At 46.2% G+C, this 21387-nt stretch overlaps 1 protein-coding gene across 9 annotated transcripts in view; it reads right to left on the bottom strand.

Moving 5' to 3' along the window:
* DIP2A (disco interacting protein 2 homolog A) overlaps positions 1 to 20841 on the bottom strand; it is a 184217-nt gene extending 163376 nt beyond the window's left edge. For all 9 annotated transcript variants that reach the window (XM_075317444.1, XM_075317446.1, XM_075317445.1 and 6 more), the window contains exon 1: positions 20511 to 20841. In XM_075317444.1, the coding sequence (XP_075173559.1) occupies positions 20511 to 20601 (91 nt within the window). In that variant the 5' untranslated portion in view covers positions 20602 to 20841. The remainder of the gene's footprint in view (positions 1 to 20510) is intronic.
* Positions 20842 to 21387: the final 546 nt, after the last annotated feature.

The raw sequence follows: 21387 nt of genomic DNA, 5'->3' as shown, positions 1-21387 counted from the left end.
GCGATCCGCCTCCTTTCTAAGGGGGCGGGTCGTGCGGCGTCACACGGCAGCCGTCCAATAGAAGCGGAGGGGCGTAGGTGAGCGGGACATAAACATCCCGCCCACCTCCTTCCTTCCTCATTGCCGGTGGAGGCAGGTAGGAGATGTTCCTCGCTCCTGCGGTGTCACACACAGCGATGTGTGCTGCTGCAGGAACGAGGAACAACATAGCTAATAAGCAGAGAACGATTTTTTGTTTTAGGACGACCTCTCCGCGGCAAACAATTTTGGCCGCTTTTGCGATCGTTTTAGGTCGCACATAAGTGTCACACGCTGCGATATCGCTAATGACGCCGGATGTGCGTCACAAACAACGTGACACCGACGATAAATCATTAACGATATCGTAGCGTGTAAAGCCCGCTTATGGCTCAGCGTTCATAGAAGGAGCACATGGGACCTTCAGAGTTTTAAGCCTGTGTGGAAGAATGGGCCAAAGTCTCACCTGAGCAACGCAGGAGACAAGTTTCGCCATGCAGGAGGCATCTTGAAGCTGTCCTTACCAACAAAGGCATTTATAAGAAGTATTAAATATATTTTAGTAATAATGACATGTGACTAGCCACATAAAATACAATGGGTTGTCAATGCTAGCACACTTATGACAACCCCATCCCCCCCCCCTCCCATGTGAATGAAGCCTTAATAGGCCGGGCTCAAACGGCAACTTAAAACAAAAAAAAATATATATATATATATATATATATATAATAAATATCAGTCATATCTCCAAATTGCAGATGCAATTGGCTCCGTGTGCTCATCCGCCCCACAGAGGAGTACAGCAGCGGCTTTCCATTGCAGGCGCTATTCTGGTCCATAAAATCGGTCATGATTTCATGATTCATTTTTTTTCCCCACAAGTGCTACCAATCCATGTAAAAAACATTGTTCACATGCACAAGCATATTGGCTACAATTGGTACTGTATGTGTGCTGTCTGTCACACACGCAACAAAAATATGCTTACGTGGATGAGCCCTTACACTGTACTGATGAAGAACATCTACAAACCAGAGGCCTTCTATTTCTTCCCACAGGAGAAGAGAGTGAAATTAAGGGAACAAAATTGGAAAGAAGACTTTTTTTCCCTTAAAAAAATACCCTTCAGACAAAGATATTTCAACATTTCATTAATCTTGTTATCATTACAGCAGATTTGTCACCCGATTTCACAAAATATACTGCACACATTATTAAATAGATCTTCCAAACCTGAAGAAGCCAATGTACTTACTTTGAAAGTCCACCTCAGAATAGCTGTATAATCCTAATATTAAAATGCACATTTTAGGAGTCCAGCTATAGAGTGACAGAGCTCAAAGGCCCAAGTATCTTCAATCTCTGCCCATACAGCCTGAATGACATCTGCAGCTTGCACTGAGCGGTGCAAGATCTCAGCAGAGGCAGGGGGGTGTCACGTTAGGTATAGGGAAGTACCCAGCATAAGGCAAATAGGAAGGGGGATAAGGTGACCTCTGAACAAGCTTACCGCTGGGCCCTGGGTTCCCTCACCGCCCTATATAGGTTCAGCACTTATGCGCTGAGCTTGATACCTGGCCCTAGGCTGACCCCGATTTGGGCCCTAGGTAGGGAGCAGATGGGATGAACGCTTAGTCAACCCCACTAAGCTCTAATGAAGACACAGGGATAACAAACAAGGGAAGGAATGAACAACTTATCGCCAGATGCCTCAGAAAGAGGAACTGCAAACAGCAACCAAGTTACACCAGAAGAATGCGAGCCGACAGCTTGCACAAAAGACTTGTAAAGGCAGGGTAGAGGACCTCTCTCCAGCACTGAGTATGGCAAAATGAGTGTGTTTGTGTAATATATATATATATATATATATATATATATATATATATATATATATATATATATATATATATATATATATATATATATATATATATATATATATATATATACACATACATATATATATATACATACATATATATATACATACATATATATATACATACATATATATATACATACATATATATATATATATATATATATATATACATACATATACATACATATACATATACACACACACATATACACACACACACTCCAAGAATGTGCTGATGAACAGCAGCTGAAAGGGTGAGGCACTCCACAGGGTCCTAAAGGGAAAAGGATGAAAACAAAGTAGAGGAGATACATAAGATACCAAATACATCAAGCTGGAATGATAGAAGGTCAGAGAGCAGTTTGCTGTGAACTTCTATTGCCAGACACCACATGACTGTCACCCGTGACACACACGTGAGCAGCTGCTCAATGCCAATCAGCTTCCAAAGGATTATAAATTCTGAAATTGAATAACAAAGTAAGTATTCTTGCCTCATAAGGTCCAAGTGATCTTTAAGTGATACCGTAGGCAGCTTATACTGTGAAATATGCAGATAGATCCGCCCTACGTACTCTAGAGGAATAACACAGGTAGACTGAACAGTGACGTCACCGCCAATTACTTTCATGAATGTTCTAAGGCTATGTGCGCACTAGTGCGTTTTACCCGCGGATTTACCCGCGGATTTGCCACGGAAATTTCTTGAGAAATGTCTGCAATCTTTGTGCAGACATTTCCCAGCAAATTCTATGATAAAAAAAAAAAAAAAGCTGTGCGCACTGGTGCGGATGTTTCTCAAGAAATTTCCTTGAGAAGAATTTCTCGAGAAACTTTCTTGAGAAAATGAACATGTCCATTATTTCCGCAGGTACCCTGCGGATTTCTGCAGTACAGCCTGCAAAAATCCGCAGGGAACCACCCGCGGGAAAATCGCGGCAATTCCGCGGCTAATCCGCGGCAAATCCGCGTCAAATCCGCATGCGGATTTGGTGCGGATTTTTTCCGGAGGTCCGGAAATCTTTCACTCCCAGAAGTTTCTCAAGAAATTTTCTTGAGAAACTTCTCATTTCTAGTGCGCACATAGCCTTAAACTTGAGAAAGTTAGAAGAGGGAGGATTCGGAAACGCATTAATCTGCAACACGGATCATCACCCGCCCATGCACACAATAGGAAAAACATTTATGACTTCTGAGACGGGAAATAAATATATGAATGTATGTGTGCTGTTTCTCCAGATGTTTGTCATCACTGTTTAAACAAAGGAAGAAAAATGACAGATGGTAACGGATTCTTCTGCTTTTACTTTTCATAAATATCCCCCTTTATGCATTATAGGGGTGGGAGATGGAGTGGTTTGTTATTTCCTTCCTGATCTTTTTATTTGAAAGATGGTTGCATCAAAAAAATGTAATTAAAGAGAACTTTACATTATATGAAGCCATGATCAAATATTTCATATATTTGTATTAGTATGATGAACCCACAACACGGGAGGGAACACATAGCCGATTTGCTTATGGAAAGTGTGTTTTCCATAAGCAAATTGGCTACGAATTCACTCCTGTGAAAACACACCAATAGAGCAAATTCAGACTAGACAAGTCCAAAATGTCTTCAATTATTTACAGTCCCTGAAAATGGGTTGATAACTTAAGAAACGTTGCTTATTACCCTTAGCCTGCGTGCCCACGATCAGGGTTTACAGCGTTTTGGATGCAGCATGCTTCAGTTGCATCCGATACTCCGCGATGTACAGTACAAGCACAATGGATGGATTTCTAGAAATCCCATGCCCGCTGTGCATATACAGCCCGCAGTGTAAACTTGACCTACAGTGCGGCTTTCTGAGCCACAAGCATGTAAATTCTTTGCTGCGGAGTTGCAAGCATTCTCTGCCGGGAGAACAGAAGAAAGAGACTGCAACTGCCCAAGTCCGGACCATGCGCACGAGAAGCTGAGGGCCTCCTGCGGAGAAGACTTGTGGCCCCTAGGTCAGGACCCGCCGCATTCAAGACGCAGCGGGTACTGATCGTGGGCACGTAACCTTTGTCTGTGCCAGATTCTTGCGCTTCTAGTTTGCACAATCTTCTTGAATGTGCGGAAAACTCAAATTTGTCCAAACGTTTTGGCCATTTATCTATTGCACACAAGAAGAAGAACAGAATCTGATTTCATCACAGTTTGTCATCCAACTTTTGGCACGTGGGTTTAATTTTAGTCACATCATTTTTTATTTATAGAAAAAATATTTCCAAGCTTTTCCCACTGAACATAAAAATAAAAGATAAAACATGGATTTTATTGGTGTGCCGTTTTGTCACGCCGGGGCGAGGGAACGCCCAGCGTGCAGCGCAAAAGGAGGGCTACGCCAGGGAAGATGAAAAGGTAGGCCCTGATGATGGTGATTTAGGGGGTGACCTCTCTCCTTAATGGCTGATCCCTGAGCTCTTCAACATCTTTAGATGGGTCTTTAGGGCACTTTACACACAGCGTCATCACTAGCGATGTCGCTGGTGAAAGCACAAGCCCCTGTCAGTTGTGCGTCACGAGCAAATCGCTGCCCGTGACGCACAACATCGCTAACAGCTGTCACACGGACTTACCTGCCTAGAGACGTCGCTGTTGCCAGCGAACCGCCTTTCTAAGGGGGTGGTCCGTGCGGCGTCACAGCGGCATCACTAAGCAGCCACCCAATTGAAGCGGAGGGGCAGAGATGAGCAGCCATAACATCCCGCCCACCTCCTTCCTTCCTCATTGTGGGTGGCCGCAGGGACGATGATGTTCCTCGTTCCCGGAGTGTCACACATAGCGATGTGTGCTGCCGCAGGAACGACGAACAACATCGTACCTGCAGCAGCAACGATATTTGAGATTAGAACGACGTGTCAACGAGCAACGATATGGTAAGTATTTGATCGTTAACGGTCGTTCCTGCGTTTCACATGCAACAACGTCACCAACGAGGCCGGATGTGCGTCACAAATTCCGTGACCCTAACAACATCTCATTAACGATGTCGTTGCATGTAAAGTGTCCTTTTCGCCCTGTGCGCAATCACATGACTAGGCCCTGGCTGACCCTGGACTTGTCCTGACTTGTACGCAGGCCAGCAAGACACTAGTCGAAATGCTAATATAAAGGTAAACAAGGAAGAGGGGACAATCAAGGGAAAATGGGAACAAGAACAGAAACTCCAATTCTTCTCCCGACACCGACTCTACCGAATCCTCCTGGAAAGAGAACCACAGTCTTCTCCAGAGACAACTCCTTCACAGGTCAGCATAGAATGAACTATAGCCGGCATAGGAGAGTATGGAGTGGATTTATATAGCAGAAGGGCGTGGTTGAAAATGAAAGCTACAAGTTAGTCAGCAAAATAAGAAAGAAACATTAACCCCTTCAGCACTAAATGGAATTAAATACGCTCCTACTCAGGATAAATGATAAGCGGGTTTTAAAACGGATCTCCGATCTACTAAAGCAGTATTTCCCAAACTCCAGTCCTCATGGCTCCTAACAGGTCATGTTTCTGGATTTTCTTACTATTGAACAGGTGATGGAATTATTCTCAAGGCATCACCTGTGCTATATTAAGGAAATCCTGAAAACATGACCTGTCGGGGGTCCGAAAGGACCAGAGTTTGGCAAACACTGAACTAAACGCTGTGACCGCCTGATCCCCGATCCCCCCGAGGTCTCAGTAAAGCGCAACACACTCGTGACACGTTTACTTTTGTTTTCTGCCCCCCCAAGGACCTGGATGGGCGGTTAAGATCTACAAATCGTAGCCTACAAAAGCAGTTCACAATCGTATCTCTATTTCTTTCAGAACATGAAATATTTTTCGTTTATCTGGCCTTCATAATTCATTCACAGTCTACTATTTATGTACTTTCACCCTATAATCCGTACCCAAGGGTACTTTCACACTTACGTTTTTTTCCTTCAGTCACAATCCGCCCTTTTGGAAAACAGCGGAATCCGTTAACGTTATCCGTTAATAGACTTGTATGGATGACGGATTGTGCCAAAAGGACCTGCGTTGCTTCCGCTGGGCGACGCTCCGTTGCTTGCGCCCAGCGGGAGGAACGCAGCATGTAATTTTTTTTGAGCAGCGGAATCCTCAGGATTTCACTGCGCATGCTCTCTCTGGCTCCCTGCACCCGTAACCAAGGTAAATATCGGGTAACCAAGCAAAGTGCGTTGCCTAGTTATACCCGATATTTACCCTGGGTACGTGTGCAGGGAGCCCGACACTTCCCCGCTTGGCTCCGCCCCCTCCCACACTCCACTACGCATGTACACACACACACACACACACACTCACCTGTCCTCAGCGCCATGGCCCCGCTCGGCTCCACCCACCCACCCACCCCGCACACATTCTCGGCGGCCGAGCGATCAGCTGATCACTCGCCGGCCGGCTACTGGGAGCGATCAGCTGATCACCCGGCGGCCGGCTACTGCGAGCGATCAGCTGATCACCCGGCGGCCGGCTACTGCGAGCGATCAGCTGATCACCCGGCGGCCGGCTACTGCGAGCGATCAGCTGATCACCCGGCGGCCGGCTACTGCGAGCGATCAGCTGATCACCCGGCGGCCGGCTACTGCGAGCGATCAGCTGATCACCCGGCGGCCGGCTACTGGGAGCGATCAGCTGATCACCCGGCGGCCGGCTACTAGGAGCGATCAGCTGATCACCCGGCGGCCGGCTACTAGGAGCGATCAGCTGATCACACGGCGGCCGGCTACTAGGAGCGATCAGCTGATCACACGGCGGCCGGCTACTAGGAGCGATCAGCTGATCACACGGCGGCCGGCTACTAGGAGCGATCAACTGATCCCACGGCGGCCGGCTACTGGGAGCGATCAGCTGATCACCCGGCGGCCGGCTACTGGGAGCGATCAGCTGATCACCCGGCGGCCGGCTACTGGGAGCGATCAGCTGATCACCCGGCGGCCGGCTACTGGGAGCGATCAGCTGATCACCCGGCGGCCGGCTACTGGGAGCGATCAGCTGATCGTTCACAAAATAGTCTGCCGCCGGTAAACTGTAAAAAAAAAAAAATCAAAAACAGATTCTGTTTTGCAGCATCCGTTGCACCCCTATATGCAACACATCCGTTGCATCCGTCACAACACAATGCAACGGACACCGTTCAACGCAAGTGTGAAACTAGCCTAAAAACAGACATTCTAAAAGTTAGCATTTTTTCTACTATGGAAAGCAATAGAGATAATGGATATTAACAACTCAAGAGAATAGGGAGCCTCTGTGTCATGTGCTCAATGGCCAAGCTGGGAGGAGGGGTGTCCAGTGCGGTCAACTCTAGGGACAACGAAAGGCCAGTAAGGAGAAAAGAAAAAAAAAAATTTGACATTCAGGAAAAAGTGTAGAATTTCCATTTAATTACATGTTCTTTATTTAGGTCTTGAACTCAAATTTACAAGTTGACCTCCTATAACAGAAACAGTCATTGTTACCAGGGGTCAATATTGGCCTTTGTGCAGTAGAATTATCATGTGAGCCAAGTAAAGAAATGCACTGTAAAAATCGGACACACTTTTAGAGTCCGTCCTCATGCAAGATTCCTGTATCACTGAGAATTCAGAGGCATGTATACCAAGAAAAAAAAAAAAACCTCACCGACTTAAAATATGTGGAGTCACCACATGAGCTCCGGCATTCCTCCCTGCAAGGGAATGTGATTCGCTACAAGTCGGATTTTCCATAAAATGTTTAAATAACTCGACATGAGAATGAAGATGACTGCATACAGCGTCGCAGAGAATTACACCCCAGAGGCCATGTGTGCAGAATACGACATAATATATATTGAGATATAAAGGGATGTTTTCTAGTGTGTAAGGGTGCATTCACACATCCACGTGCACGATATTTTATCGGACCGCATACAGACACACTAATGTCTGATTGAGATCTGTGAAACTCAGAGGATAACGTTCTCCAATGTATTTTAACGGATGCGTGAATGGATCTGAGAGACTATGGGTCCGTGTGCTGTTGTAAAAAAAAAAAAAAAAATATTAAACAGCACCATCAGACAAAGAAATGCACCCTTAGACAAACTGTGCTAAATTATATAAGATGTGCATACCACTTGAAAATTTGCCACAGTTTTTGACTGTTGCAATGTTGGAATACAACATTTTCATCTATGGAGTAGCTGTAGAGTTTTTCAGGTGTAAACGTTAACTAAAGCCGTGTAAGGCAATGTGCACAAGCTGCAGAAATTTTCTGCACCAAATCTGTATGTTGTAACAAAAAAAAAAAAAAGACAACACACGTCAAAAACCGCATGCAATTTGGTGCAGTTTGTGATGTAACTGAAGGCAACGGGTGAAGAAACGCTGCTAAACCGGATCAATAATTGACATGGTGCAGATTGTTTCTGCATCAAAATATGCATTAAAACCGCATAGAAAAAAAACCCTGCAACATGTGCACAGTAAATCCAAAAATCCATAGAAGATATTGTTCCTTCACGCCTTTATTTCTACCAAAATCCCATAGACTTTGCTGGCTTCAGGAGACATCTGCAGATTTTGATGCAGATCTTTAATACAAAACTGCACCAAAAACTGCAGCGTGTGGACCTAAGGCCCTATGCACACGGTGTGGTTTTTGACCCTTTTTTTAAATCTACAGGCCTCTCCTGAAGCCAGCAAAATCTATGCGAGTTTGGATTTGCTCTGCACACGCTGCGGTTTTTTTCCGTGCAGTTTTAGTGCAGCTTTTGATACAGAAAAAATCTGCAGCATGTCAAATATTGGTCTGTTGGTCTGCTTTAGCAGCATTTCTTCACTTTTTCACCCACTGACATCAAATAATGTACCAAAACCGCAACTTTTTTCCCAATGGAATGCTGCTGGATCTGTTGTAATTGCAACATTTTAAGAGTTAATTTACACCAAAACGGGCTTAAGGTCTGTGCGCACTGGGAAATGTGTGTTTCTTAAGAAAAATCCACACCCTCTGGCAGAATTCCACACCAGAGACAAAAACCCGCACCAAAAAACGCACCCAAAATCCGCATGTGGTATTAGGCTATGTGCGCACGTTGCGTACAGTTCACTGCAGAAATTTCTGCAGCGATCTGAAGAGCACATGTGCGCTTTAAATCGCTGCAGAAAGAGTCCGCAGTGAAGCCGATTCCATGCGCTCTGCCTGCAGCTCCTCCCATAGACAGAGCAGGAGCTGCCGGCAAAGCGCACGGAAGAAGTGACATGTCACTTCTTAGAACGCAGCGATTCGGGCAGTAGCCGAAGTGCTGCGCTCTAATACGCCACGTGTGCACGGCCCCTGCACAATCTCCATAGACTGTGCAGGGGACGCAGGACGCATGCAGTTACGCTGCGCTACAAAGCGCAGCGTAACTGCATGTATTTACGCAACGTGCGCACATAGCCTTACTGCGGTTTGTTGCGGTTTTTCCGCGGGTAGGTCACTGCGGTTTTTAACCATTATCTATGGCAAAACCGCAGGTACCTGCGGAAAAGAAGTGACATGCACATTCTTTTTGCTGCAGCAAAATCTGTAGGGATAAAAAAAAAAAAACCCGCAGTGTGCGCACAGCATTTTGGATGTCCCATAGATTTGGCTGGGGAAGGACTGCAGAAAAATTATGAACAAAAATGGCACCTTTTCTGCAGCAAAAACAGTGGCAAATCCGCAGCAAAAAACGCAGTGTGCGAACAGAGACTTAGGCTATGTTCACATGTTGCATTTTTGCAGTGGTTTTTTTCATGAGTTTTATGCAAATTAAAGCTGCTTTTTACAGAACCAGCAAAACCTATGAGACTTCAAAAAGCTCATACACGCACCTGCTTTTTTTTCCTGACAAATGGAAAAATGCTGCGTTTTTGGAGGAAGCAGAATGTCTATTCTTTTAGCGTTTTTGCAGGGTTATTTCACCATTGAAAGCAATGAGAAAGTGCAAAAACGCAGCTGCTGCATTTTTGCTGCTAAATGACACCAAAAACGCAGCGAAAAAAAAAAAAAAAAGGCAAAACCTGCATTTTTGAAGAAGCTTTGTTACTGCCAAGAGAAAAAAACCGCAGCAAAAACACAATATGTGAATACAGCCTGATGAGGGCCAAGGAGTCTCTAAAAATGTTGGTTTTTACTGTGTCTTGCAATTTCTCATTGACATTGTAAAAGTAGACTTAAATTGTAATGTTTATTCTTCTTGTAGGGCCTCATATATGAGCATACAAGGCCTCATTTATCAGAACTATTTCTGTTGCCCATAGCAACCAATCAATACTCAGCTTTCATTTCTAAAACAGCTCGGAAAAAATGAAAGCTCAGCTCCGATTGGTTGCTATGGGAAAGAAGGGCAGCTTTGATAAATGAAGCCATTGCATAAAATGAATAATTGCCCTGGTTTCTATAGCAAAACAGTCAGACCCCAATGGTCCTGGTTTATAAGACAAGCAATCAGAGCTCACCTGTCATGCCATAAACTGCTGTATAAAAAATGAAAGCTGAAATCTGATTGGTTGCTATGGACAACAGCACCAGCTTTACAGTGTTGATAAATGAGGCCTACTTGTTCCTATGGCCGGACTTCACCTTCCCAGCCTTTCTATGCCCAGAGTAGTTTAGTAAAAAATGCTTCACGTAGGGTGGAAATCAGCAGAAAAATAAAAAATTACAAATCCATAGAAAAACCTGTATGAGTTATTGAAGCATCCAAGGGGGGAACCTCGCAGTAAAAATCTGCAGCAGAAATTAAAAGGCTGCAAATTTTATATCAATGCAGATTTTGTGGGGTAAAATCTCATGAGATTGGCTGCTATTGAAAAAGCTTTGGATTTTCTGCCCCTTAAAAGCGTGAACGTAAAATGCCCAGTGTGAACGTACTCAAAGGGGGTTTGATGAGATAAAAGAAAAAAAAATGTTGAAAAGGTAAAAAAAATAAAAAACTGGATTTGTGTCTCCAGCGAAAAACGCACCTACCTGCGGAAAAACCGCACCGCATGTGGCGTTGGTGCGGATTTTGTCCCTGCGTTTTTTTAAACATTGTCAATGGCAAAACAGGAAGAAATGACATGCTGCTTCTTTTTGCTGCAGAAAATCTGCAGCAAAACCTGTAAGGAAAAAAAGACGCAGTGTGCGCACAACATTTTGGATTTCTCATAGGCTTTGCTGGGGAAGGACTGCATGAAGCTTATGAACACAAAGTGAACCAATTCTGCAGCAAAACACAAAGCAAATCCGTGGCAAAAACGTAGTGTGCGCACAGGGCCTTACCAGTTAAATCTAGCTTTATTGATCTGGTGATCACAGACTGCATTTTTGTGAAATAACAGATACCATAATGGAAACCAGACAGAATCCACTATAGTTAATAGGGTCCTTCTGCACCACTTACAGTTAGGTCCAGAAATATTTGGACAGTGACACAAGTTTTGTTATTTTAGCTGTTTACAAAAACATGTTCAGAAATACAATTATATATATAATATGGGCTGAAAGTGCACACTCCCAGCTGCAATATGAGAATTTTCACATCCAAATCGGAGAAAGGGTTTAGGAATCATAGCTCTGTAATGCATAGCCTCCTCTTTTTCAAGGGACCAAAAGTAATTGGACAAGGGAGTCTAAGGGCTGCAATTAACTCTGAAGGTGTCTCCCTCGTTAACCTGTAATCAATGAAGTAGTTAAAAGGTCTGGGGTTGATTACAGGTGTGTGGTTTTGCATTTGGAAGCTGTTGCTGTGACCAGACAACATGCGGTCTAAGGAACTCTCAATTGAGGTGAAGCAGAACATCCTGAGGCTGAAAAAAAAGAAAAAATCCATCAGAGAGATAGCAGACATGCTTGGAGTAGCAAAATCAACAGTCGGGTACATTCTGAGAAAAAAGGAATTGACTGGTGAGCTTGGGAACTCAAAAAGGCCTGGGCGTCCACGGATGACAAGAGTGGTGGATGATCGCCGCATACTTTCTTTGGTGAAGAAGAACCCGTTCACAACCTCAACTGAAGTCCAGAACACTCTCAGTGAAGTAGGGGTATCTGTCTCTAAGTCAACAGTAAAGAGAAGACTCCATGAAAGTAAATACAAAGGGTTCACATCTAGATGCAAACCATTCATCAATTCCAAAAATAGACAGGCCAGAGTTAAATTTGCTGAAAAACACCTCATGAAGCCAGCTCAGTTCTGGAAAAGTATTCTATGGACAGATGAGACAAAGATCAACCTGTACCAGAATGATAGGAAGAAAAAAGTTTGGAGAAGAAAGGGAACGGCACATGATCCAAGGCACACCACATCCTCTGTAAAACATGGTGGAGGCAACGTGATGGCATGGGCATGCATGGCTTTCAATGGCACTGGGTCACTTGTGTTTATTGATGACATAACAGCAGACAAGAGTAGCCGGATGAATTCTGAAGTGTACCGGGATATACTTTCAGCCCAGATTCAGCCAAATGCCGCAAAGTTGATCGGACGGCGCTTCATAGTACAGATGGACAATGACCCCAAGCATACAGCCAAAGCTACCCAGGAGTTCATGAGTGCAAAAAAGTGGAACATTCTGCAATGGCCAAGTCAATCACCAGATCTTAACCCAATTGAGCATGCATTTCACTTGCTCAAATCCAGACTTAAGACGGAAAGACCCACAAACAAGCAAGACCTGAAGGCTGCGGCTGTAAAGGCCTGGCAAAGCATTAAGAAGGAGGAAACCCAGCGTTTGGTGATGTCCATGGGTTCCAGACTTAAGGCAGTGATTGCCTCCAAAGGATTCGCAACAAAATATTGGAAATAAAAATATTTTGTTTGGGTTTGGTTTATTTGTCCAATTACTTTTGACCTCCTAAAATGTGGAGTGTTTGTAAAGAAATGTGTACAATTCCTACAATTTCTATCAGATATTTTTGTTCAAACCTTCAAATTAAACGTTACAATCTGCACTTGAATTCTGTTGTAGAGGTTTCATTTCAAATCCAATGTGGTGGCATGCAGAGCCCAACTCGCGAAAATTGTGTCACTGTCCAAATATTTCTGGACCTAACTGTATAACGGGTTCATCTTCATCATCACTTGAAACCCAAATATAAAAAAACCCTCATAAAATTATGGATATATCGTGAATTTACAGTCTAAAGGCCACTTTGCACACAGAGATAAATCTGCGGTAGATCTGTGGTTGCAGTGAAATTGTGGACAATCAGTGCCAGGTTTGTGGCTGTGTACAAATGGAACAATATGTCCATGATTTCACTGCAACCACAGATCTGCCAAAGATTTATCTCTGTGTGTGACGGGGCCTTAAGGCTTGGGGGCTCGGACGTCATTAGATTACAACTTTGCATAGAACATACTAAAATATGCTTTTACAGTTTTAATGTACTGAAAGTAGCTCAGCTTCCAATCATGTGTAATAGCAATAAATATACAAAAAAAATTACATAATATAAAGCACCACTCCAGCATTTTTTTGTTTTATTGCACCGCAGGAGTGATGTTTTAAGTCATCTGCTGTCAACTTCATCTGTTTCCAGCGTCGCTCAGCTCTGTCTCCTGTGACCTGCTGATTTCATGAAGAGCGCCGGAGGTCATAACTCAGTACAGGTCTATGAGAGCCTCATACTGGCTCTCATAGAGTTACATTGAGACCATGTGCCATAATTTCTGATTTTTGGCCAATAATAAGTTATAGGCATAAGATGGAGCGGTGCCGGAATAAGATGAAGCCACCGGAAGGTAAGTATATGTCAGGGCGCTTACATATAAAATCGCCACTCCAGGTCTGAAAAAAAACAAAACACTGGAATGGTGCTTTAATAAGTCTCCTATGATTTATGAGATCACACCAAGATATCAGCCATGATCTGGAAAAAAAAGGTAACAGAAGAGGAAGCATTGTGATCCTTACAAGCTATATGCTTCATGTTTAAGTGTATGGAATTCTGCTCTGTTTTAATATAAATTTTATGCACAGGCATTTTTTGCAGACACAGCCGGAATACATTCTCAAGAGACAGAACTTTCCAACATTCATTTCCCTACAAAACTTTCCCCACCCGTCCAAAAAATGTACTCTACATTTCCTCGAGTTATGTAAACCAAACCGCACATACAAGCGTAATATCTGGCTCTCTGATGACCCCACTTTGGCTGTGCACAGAATGTGAGCGTTCTGCCGGAGGTATACTATGTTCATACCACGGTAGCGCGCATCGCCCCATTTACCGTATTTTGCAGACTTTTTTGAATATGGATAAAGAGCAGGATTTCTCAGAAATTGATCGAGAAATAGGTGTAGTTTGAATTTTTGCCATCTGACCTATATGCCAATACCTCTCATAGCCTCCTAAAATGAAGCTTACGGGTTCCCTTTAATACATATGACAGGAGATTTTCCCAATACAACATAATTTAACCAATTAAAAGATGGCTACACGTAAAATGCACGATATAAAAAAAAAAAAATCTAGCTATTATAATGTCTAGCCACTAATTAGCCGCGTGCACCAAAGACTTCAGATTATATTACAAACCAAAAGAAATCAAACCATCATTGAATAGTTTACAGTATAAAATGAAGGAAAAAATATTGAAATCCAACAAATATCTTGTGTTTACAGCCTTAATAATGGGGTTGTCGGGGAACTGAACATAATAAAAGAGGTTGGCCATTACTTTTACGATGATGGCCTATCTTTAGGATAGGTTATCAATGTCCAATCGGCCGGGGACCGACACCAGCACCCCCGCTGATCAGCTGTTCTCGATGCCGGAATCAGGGGGCTGGAAATGCTCAGTTTTGGACCTGTTCAGTCTTCTGACAGCAGCTGCGACCAGGTACTGCACATTCACCTCATTTCCGGCCACTGTCGCTATCAGGAGACGGAGCAGCTCTGGCACTGAGCATTTCCAGCTGCTTGCTGCTGGTACACAGAACAGCTGATCAGCAGGGACCCCGGCAGATCAGACATTGATGAGCTATGGATAGATCTCAGTGTTTAACTAGTGGACAACCCCTTTAATTCGCCAATTAGAAAGGTCCTAAAGAGTTATTGGTATAGAACTAAAAACAAAATAGCTGTCAGTCAAATGATTGTTTGACCAATCGCTTTGCTGATCGCTATCTCTCCCGATTACTCCTACACACACACACCCACACACACCCACACACACACACACCCACACACCCACACACCCACACACCCACACACCCACACACCCACACACCCACACACCCACACACCCACACACCCGCACAGGAGTGCTTGGCCATTATACACTACCATACCAGAGGTTTCGTTCGTCAGTCTAATGTGTACAGGTGCCATAAGGCTGGGTTTACACCCGCTGATCTGTGGCGTTAAAGCACCATTCCAGTGGTTTTTTTGGCATTCACTGCTGGAGTGATGCTTTAAATCTAAGTCACCAGCTCCCCTTTCTTATACTCACCATCCAGCGTCTTCATCTGTTTTCACTGTCACTCTCCTCCAGTTTGTGACCCGCCAGCAGCTCCAGTGTTTCAAGAAGCACACGAGACGTCACAATTCAATACAAGTCTATGAGAGCCTTGTTCTGGCTCTCAGAGTTGCATTGAGCGCTTGTGATGTACCTTCTGACTTCCGGCCAATCAGAAGTTATGATCATAAGATGGCGCTACGGAATCGGAGCAATGCCGAACAAAGATGAAAAACACTGGAGGGAGAGTATAGCATCGGGGGCAGGGGACTTAGGTTTAAAGGGAACCTGTCAGCAGAAATTTTGCAATAAACCTAAAAGATTCCCCCTCTGCAGCTCCTGGGCTGCATTCTAGAAAGGTTCCTGTTATTGTGCCCCCTTTGAGACCGCAATAAATACTTTATAAATTCTTACCTTTTCCTATGCAAATCTTTTTTTATGGACATGGGGGCGGGCTGTCTTGCGTCCGTTAGTCGCCCTCCTGCTGCTTTACGCCATCCCCCATTGCTCATTTCCATAACTGAGGACGCCGCCCAGTGCTCCCGAGGTCTCGCCAAGCCCAGTGCCACTCTCGCGGGACTGAGCACTGTGCACAGTGTGACCGCTGGTGACGTGATTGCGCAGGCGTGAGATTATGGGCAGCGCTGTGATTGTCATCAGCAAGTACCCGCCCATAATCTCGTGCCCGCGCTTTCCCCTCTGCCTCCACCATTCTGCGCAAGCGCTGGCCAGATGAACCCACGTCACCTGTTACCCATCTTTCCCTGGAGCAGGAAATAGATGGGAGGAGCGGAGCAGCATAACGGTGGAGGCAGAGTGAAAAGCGCGGGCACGAGATTATGGGCGGGTACTTGCTGATGACAATCACAGCACCGCCCATAATCTCACGCCTGCTCAATCACGTCACCAGCGGTCACACTGTGCACAGTGCTCAGGCCCGCGAGAGTGGCACGGCGCATGCGCGAGACCCCGGGAGCACTGGGCGGCGTCCTCAGTTATGGAAATGAGTGATGGGGGGGGGGCGGCGAAAGCGGTAGGAGGGCGACTAACAGATGCAAGACAGCCCACCCCCATGTCCATAAAAAAAGATTTGCATAGGAAAAGGTAAGACTTTATAAAGTATTTATTTTAGTCCCAAAGGGGGCACAATAACAACAGGAACCTTGCTAGAATGCAGCCCAGGAGCTGCAGCGGGGGAATCTTTTAGGTTTATTGCAAAATTTCTGCTGACAGGTTCCCTTTAAAGCACCATTCCAGTGCTGGAAAAAAAGCCCAAAAAACACTGGATCGGTGCTTTGAAACAATGGCAAAATGACCATTTAACATTCTGTTTAAATTCTTACGATACGCACAGATCAATCAGTAATATGACGGTTGTCATGTTTCTTGGCAGCACACGTCCTGTTTACACAGGATGATGTACCCAAGATCAAAGATTTTTAAGCACGTGAAAAGATCATTCACCAGACCCGATTCATCAAAGCTTTTACTCCAGTATTCTGAAGGAAAGTTTTGAAAAGACAAATCATTTTGGTATAACTCAAGGCTGTGCTATTTTTTTTAATTTTTCTTACTCTTGCCATTCTCATGCCATTTTTGCACAGCTCCAACAAAGTGGGCAGAGCAGGGGTGGGGCGACCACCGCTGATAATATTCAGGTTGAACGGCAGCATTTGCTACACTACAACTCTTACTGCAGCAAGGACTGGAGTAGGATTTGTGTTGAGGGGCACACATAGGTGCAGGCCACTCGTCCAACGCTCCCGACTCCTGAAGAAGTGTTTGACTCCCGCACATCTCATCATCAACACTGGCATGAAAACCGCTGATCATGATGAACCCGGACCATTGTTTTATTCATTTGTTGAGTGATCAGTGGCCAGTTTACACGAATATAGGGAAGTTATGATCATTCATAATCGTGCAGAGAAAATGCACCGCCATAATGCGCTGATAGCACAAACTTTATAGAGATGGGCAATAGTGATGAAAAAGCAGAATAAGCGTTATCACCACTACTGATTCATATAACAGTACCAGAAATCGACAATATATTAAAGGGAACCTGTCAGGTCCCATATGTGTTCTGACCTACAAGCAGGATGATGTGTGTCCTAGTATCCCCTTCCTACCCATCTCTGTGTTGTAATATTGTGTAATATGAATTTATAAAAAAAGTTTTATAACTTATGTTACCTATGTAAATGAGCAGAGGGTCTAGTCCCCTAGGCGTCGCATCCCCCCTTGGTCGTTTGCATGCTTTCCGTGGTGTCACACCCCTGTGGGCGTGATACCATGATTTTACATGAGCGACGTCACCGTCAGCTCCTTGAGATCTCGCGGGTGTGCGCTTGCCATTCAAGCAGCCTTGTTATCCGGGTGCTTGCTTCTTGGCTTCAGAGGCGCTCTGAGCATGGTTGGAACCACAGGAGTCTTCTGAGCATGCGCTGTGCGTGTCTGAAGTCGACAAGCAAGCACCCGGATAATAACAAGGCTGCGGGAATGGCAAGCGCGCAGGATCTCAAGGAGCTGACGGTGACGTCACTCATGTCAATCCATGATATCACGCCCACAGGGGCATGATCCAGTGGGCGTTTGCATGCTTTCCATTGTGTGATGCAACGCCCAGGGGACTAGACCCTCTGCTCATTTACATAGGGAACATGTAGGTAATAAAACATTTTTTTATACATTATTACAACACAGGGATGGGTAGGAAGGGGTTACTAGGCCACATATCACCCCGCTTGTAGGTTAGAACGCATATGGGACCTGACAGGTTCCCTTTAAATTGAATTCCAGGCCTGATCAGTATTCCACCACTCACTTTCATTCATGAAATAAGAGATAAGCAAATCATTCATCAGATCGTCATCACCAATGACCTAAATAAGAGAACCAACGGTTTATAAGGCCGGTTTCACACATCCGGCTTTTTGCCGGTTTGCCGGATCCGGCGCTCTCCCATACAGTGACTACAGTACAGTGACAGCGCAACAAGCGCCGGTCATGTGCTGTCATGTGACCGGCGCATGTGACCCGGAAGTTACAGCGCTGTCACTGTACTGTATTGTCTGTATGGGAGAGCGCCGGATCCGGCAAACCGGCGAAAAGCCGGATGTGTGAAACCGGCCTAAAAACAGCCAACTGCGGAAATGTCATCCGACCAATAAACGGGATAAACTGCACTCCCGGTCCGCAGGCCTCGATCTGCAGAAAATCCGAGAACAGAAGTGTCAATGCATTCACTGACAGGTAAGATATATGGATCCATTACACGTGACAGTGCCATTATTCTGCAGAACCTTCTTAGGTCGTTTCCTCGTTATCCGGGTCACATTTAGGACCATCATGTATCACTCTTCCTGCGGTGACGGCCGTTACAATGTAGTCACAATCCCTCCTCACACAATATGGGGCAAAGCCATGAAACCTGCGACAAGCCAAATTCCTTGCAGTTTTGCTGCATGTCTTTCAATGGTAGCGACATAGAAAATTTGCATGGACATGACAGGTATATGGAGGTGCAGTAGGGGCCTGTACAGAACGCCATCATTACACGGCCATGTGCAGAAAACCCACAGCTAGCATTGACCATTGGATTTGTAGGAACGTCCCTTATATTTTTGTGGGATCTGCTTGTCTAAGGAAAGATGCAGATAGGTGGAGATGTCACCTACAGCTGTGAATATAAAGGTGGGCGCTCCGTCCCATGGATTTTCTGTGACCGCTCATCGGGGAGAGGATACATGTAACGGTGATGAACGTGCTTGTGTACAGTCCACACAGGAAGAGGTCCATGGAAAATCAAGTGTATGAATGCTTTACTCATGCATATTTTTAGGCAGATAATAGTTGTGAGCGCGCAGCAGATGTCTGTACGGTATTACACAGCTAGATGACATATACAGCACACGCTACACTCATCAGTGCAGAGCCAGAGATCAGGACTGTACTCTGCTGATCTGCATGATATATGGGAAAGGAAAAGGTATTGAGCTGCATGGAGCCTGAAATACCTGCAGAGTACAGGCTGCACATGACAGCACTCAGGCCCGGTAGTGGGGCACTAGTCAGCCAGGTGTCAGCGCAGCGCCAGGACGCTACAGTCGGGCAGGACAGGGCACTATAACTACAGTCAGCCGCCACGGAGCGCCACACTCGGCAGCCACGGAGCGCCACACTCGGCAGCCACGGAGCGCCACACTCGGCAGCCACGGAGCGCCACACTCGGCAGCCACGGAGCGCCACACTCGGCAGCCACGGAGCGCTATACTCGGTAGGCACGGAGCGCTATAGTCGGCAGGCACGGAGCGCTATAGTCGGCAGGCACGGAGCGCTATAGTCGGCAGGCACGGAGCGCTATAGTCGGCAGGCACGGAGCGCTATAGTCGGCAGGCACGGAGCGCTATAGTCGGCAGGCACGGAGCGCTATAGTCGGCAGGCACGGAGCGCTATAGTCAGCAGGCACGGAGCGCTATAGTCGGCAGGCACGGAGCGCTATAGTCGGCAGGCACGGAGCGCTATAGTCAGCAGCATGGAGCGCTATAGTCAGCAGCATGGAGCGCTATAGTCAGCAGCATGGAGCGCTATAGTCAGCAGCATGGAGCGCTATAGTCAGCAGCATGGAGCGCTATAGTCAGCAGCATGGAGCGCTATAGTCGGCAGGCATGGAGCGCTATAGTCGGCAGGCATGGAGCGCTATAGTCAGCAGCATGGAGCGCTATAGTCAGCAGCATGGAGCGCTATAGTCAGCAGCATGGAGCGCTATAGTCAGCAGCATGGAGCGCTATAGTCGGCAGGCATGGAGCGCTATAGTCGGCAGGCATGGAGCGCTATAGTCGGCAGGCATGGAGCGCTATAGTCGGCAGGCATGGAGCGCTACAGTCGGCAGGCACGGAGCGCTATAGTCGGCAGGCACGGAGCGCTATAGTCGGCAGGCACGGAGCGCTATAGTCAGCAGCATGGAGCGCTATAGTCGGCAGGCATGGAGCGCTATAGTCGGCAGCACGGAGCGCTATGTTCCGCACTTTCCTCCATACACTGCTGCTCTCCGCTGTGGATGCTGCAGACACGGGGCTGCGGATCTCCAGGGTATAGGTGCAGTGCCATCACCTCTGCCATATGGGACATCGCAGGCTCCTACCTTCCGATAACTCCAGCTCCAGCTCCGCCAGACTCTCCCGGATCTCCACGGGCAGAGCCTCCAGGAGCGCACAGCCCCCTCTCTCCGCCATCCTAGCGTCTCACGCCCATACAGCGGCAGGCGGCGGCGGTCCTCCACGGCGCATCCCCGGGGCTCAGCCCTGCGGTGTCCTCCAAGTATCAGGGCGGATCAGCTGCTCTCACTCCCCACTGCTGTGCTCAGGCCTCTGCCTCCCTCTCCACTGCTCAGCTCAGGCCTCTCCTCTCTGCTCCTCCGCTCCCATCCCCATAGGACCGGCCTGACTAGCGGGTACGCGCTTGGGAGCGGTCCGGGAACGCGCATGAGAAAAAAAAAGGGGGCGTAAATGTTATGGGAGCTGAGAATCTGCCTGGTAACAAGGGGCGGGGCGCCATACGTCATCAGTGTCCATTGAGAACTGCTGCTAGACACGCCCACTGCGCGCGTTCTCGCCTGTAAGCCGGCATTCTGGTCACAGCCCCGACATTTTTTCATTGGCTACAACATAAGTCGCTAGTATTTAATTGGGTGAATAGAGACACGCCCACACACGTGCTGAGCACAGACGCCCAGCGCGTCACCAGAATTTGAGCTTGTCCCAGTGCAGGAAACAGACAGACGGAGTAGGAGCCTCGATAGTTTCCTGCCAGCATTGAGAAAACATGTGATGGTGTCTCCGCAGGCTTTCTTGTTTTGGGCCCCAGCTCGGTGGCCACAGCCTATGACCAGTTTGGTGGTTAAAGTGTATGCTGCGCATCTCAGTGGGCCCTATCCTCACGTAGAAACGCACATACACAGATACATACAGTGCTGGCCAAAAGTATTGGCACCCCTGCAATTCTGTCAGATAATACTCAGT

Source organism: Anomaloglossus baeobatrachus, chromosome 7, assembly GCF_048569485.1.
Source record: "Anomaloglossus baeobatrachus isolate aAnoBae1 chromosome 7, aAnoBae1.hap1, whole genome shotgun sequence".
NCBI lineage: Eukaryota > Metazoa > Chordata > Amphibia > Anura > Aromobatidae > Anomaloglossus > Anomaloglossus baeobatrachus.
Note: the sequence above shows the minus strand (reverse complement) of the source record. Positions and strands in the feature narration are given on the sequence as shown.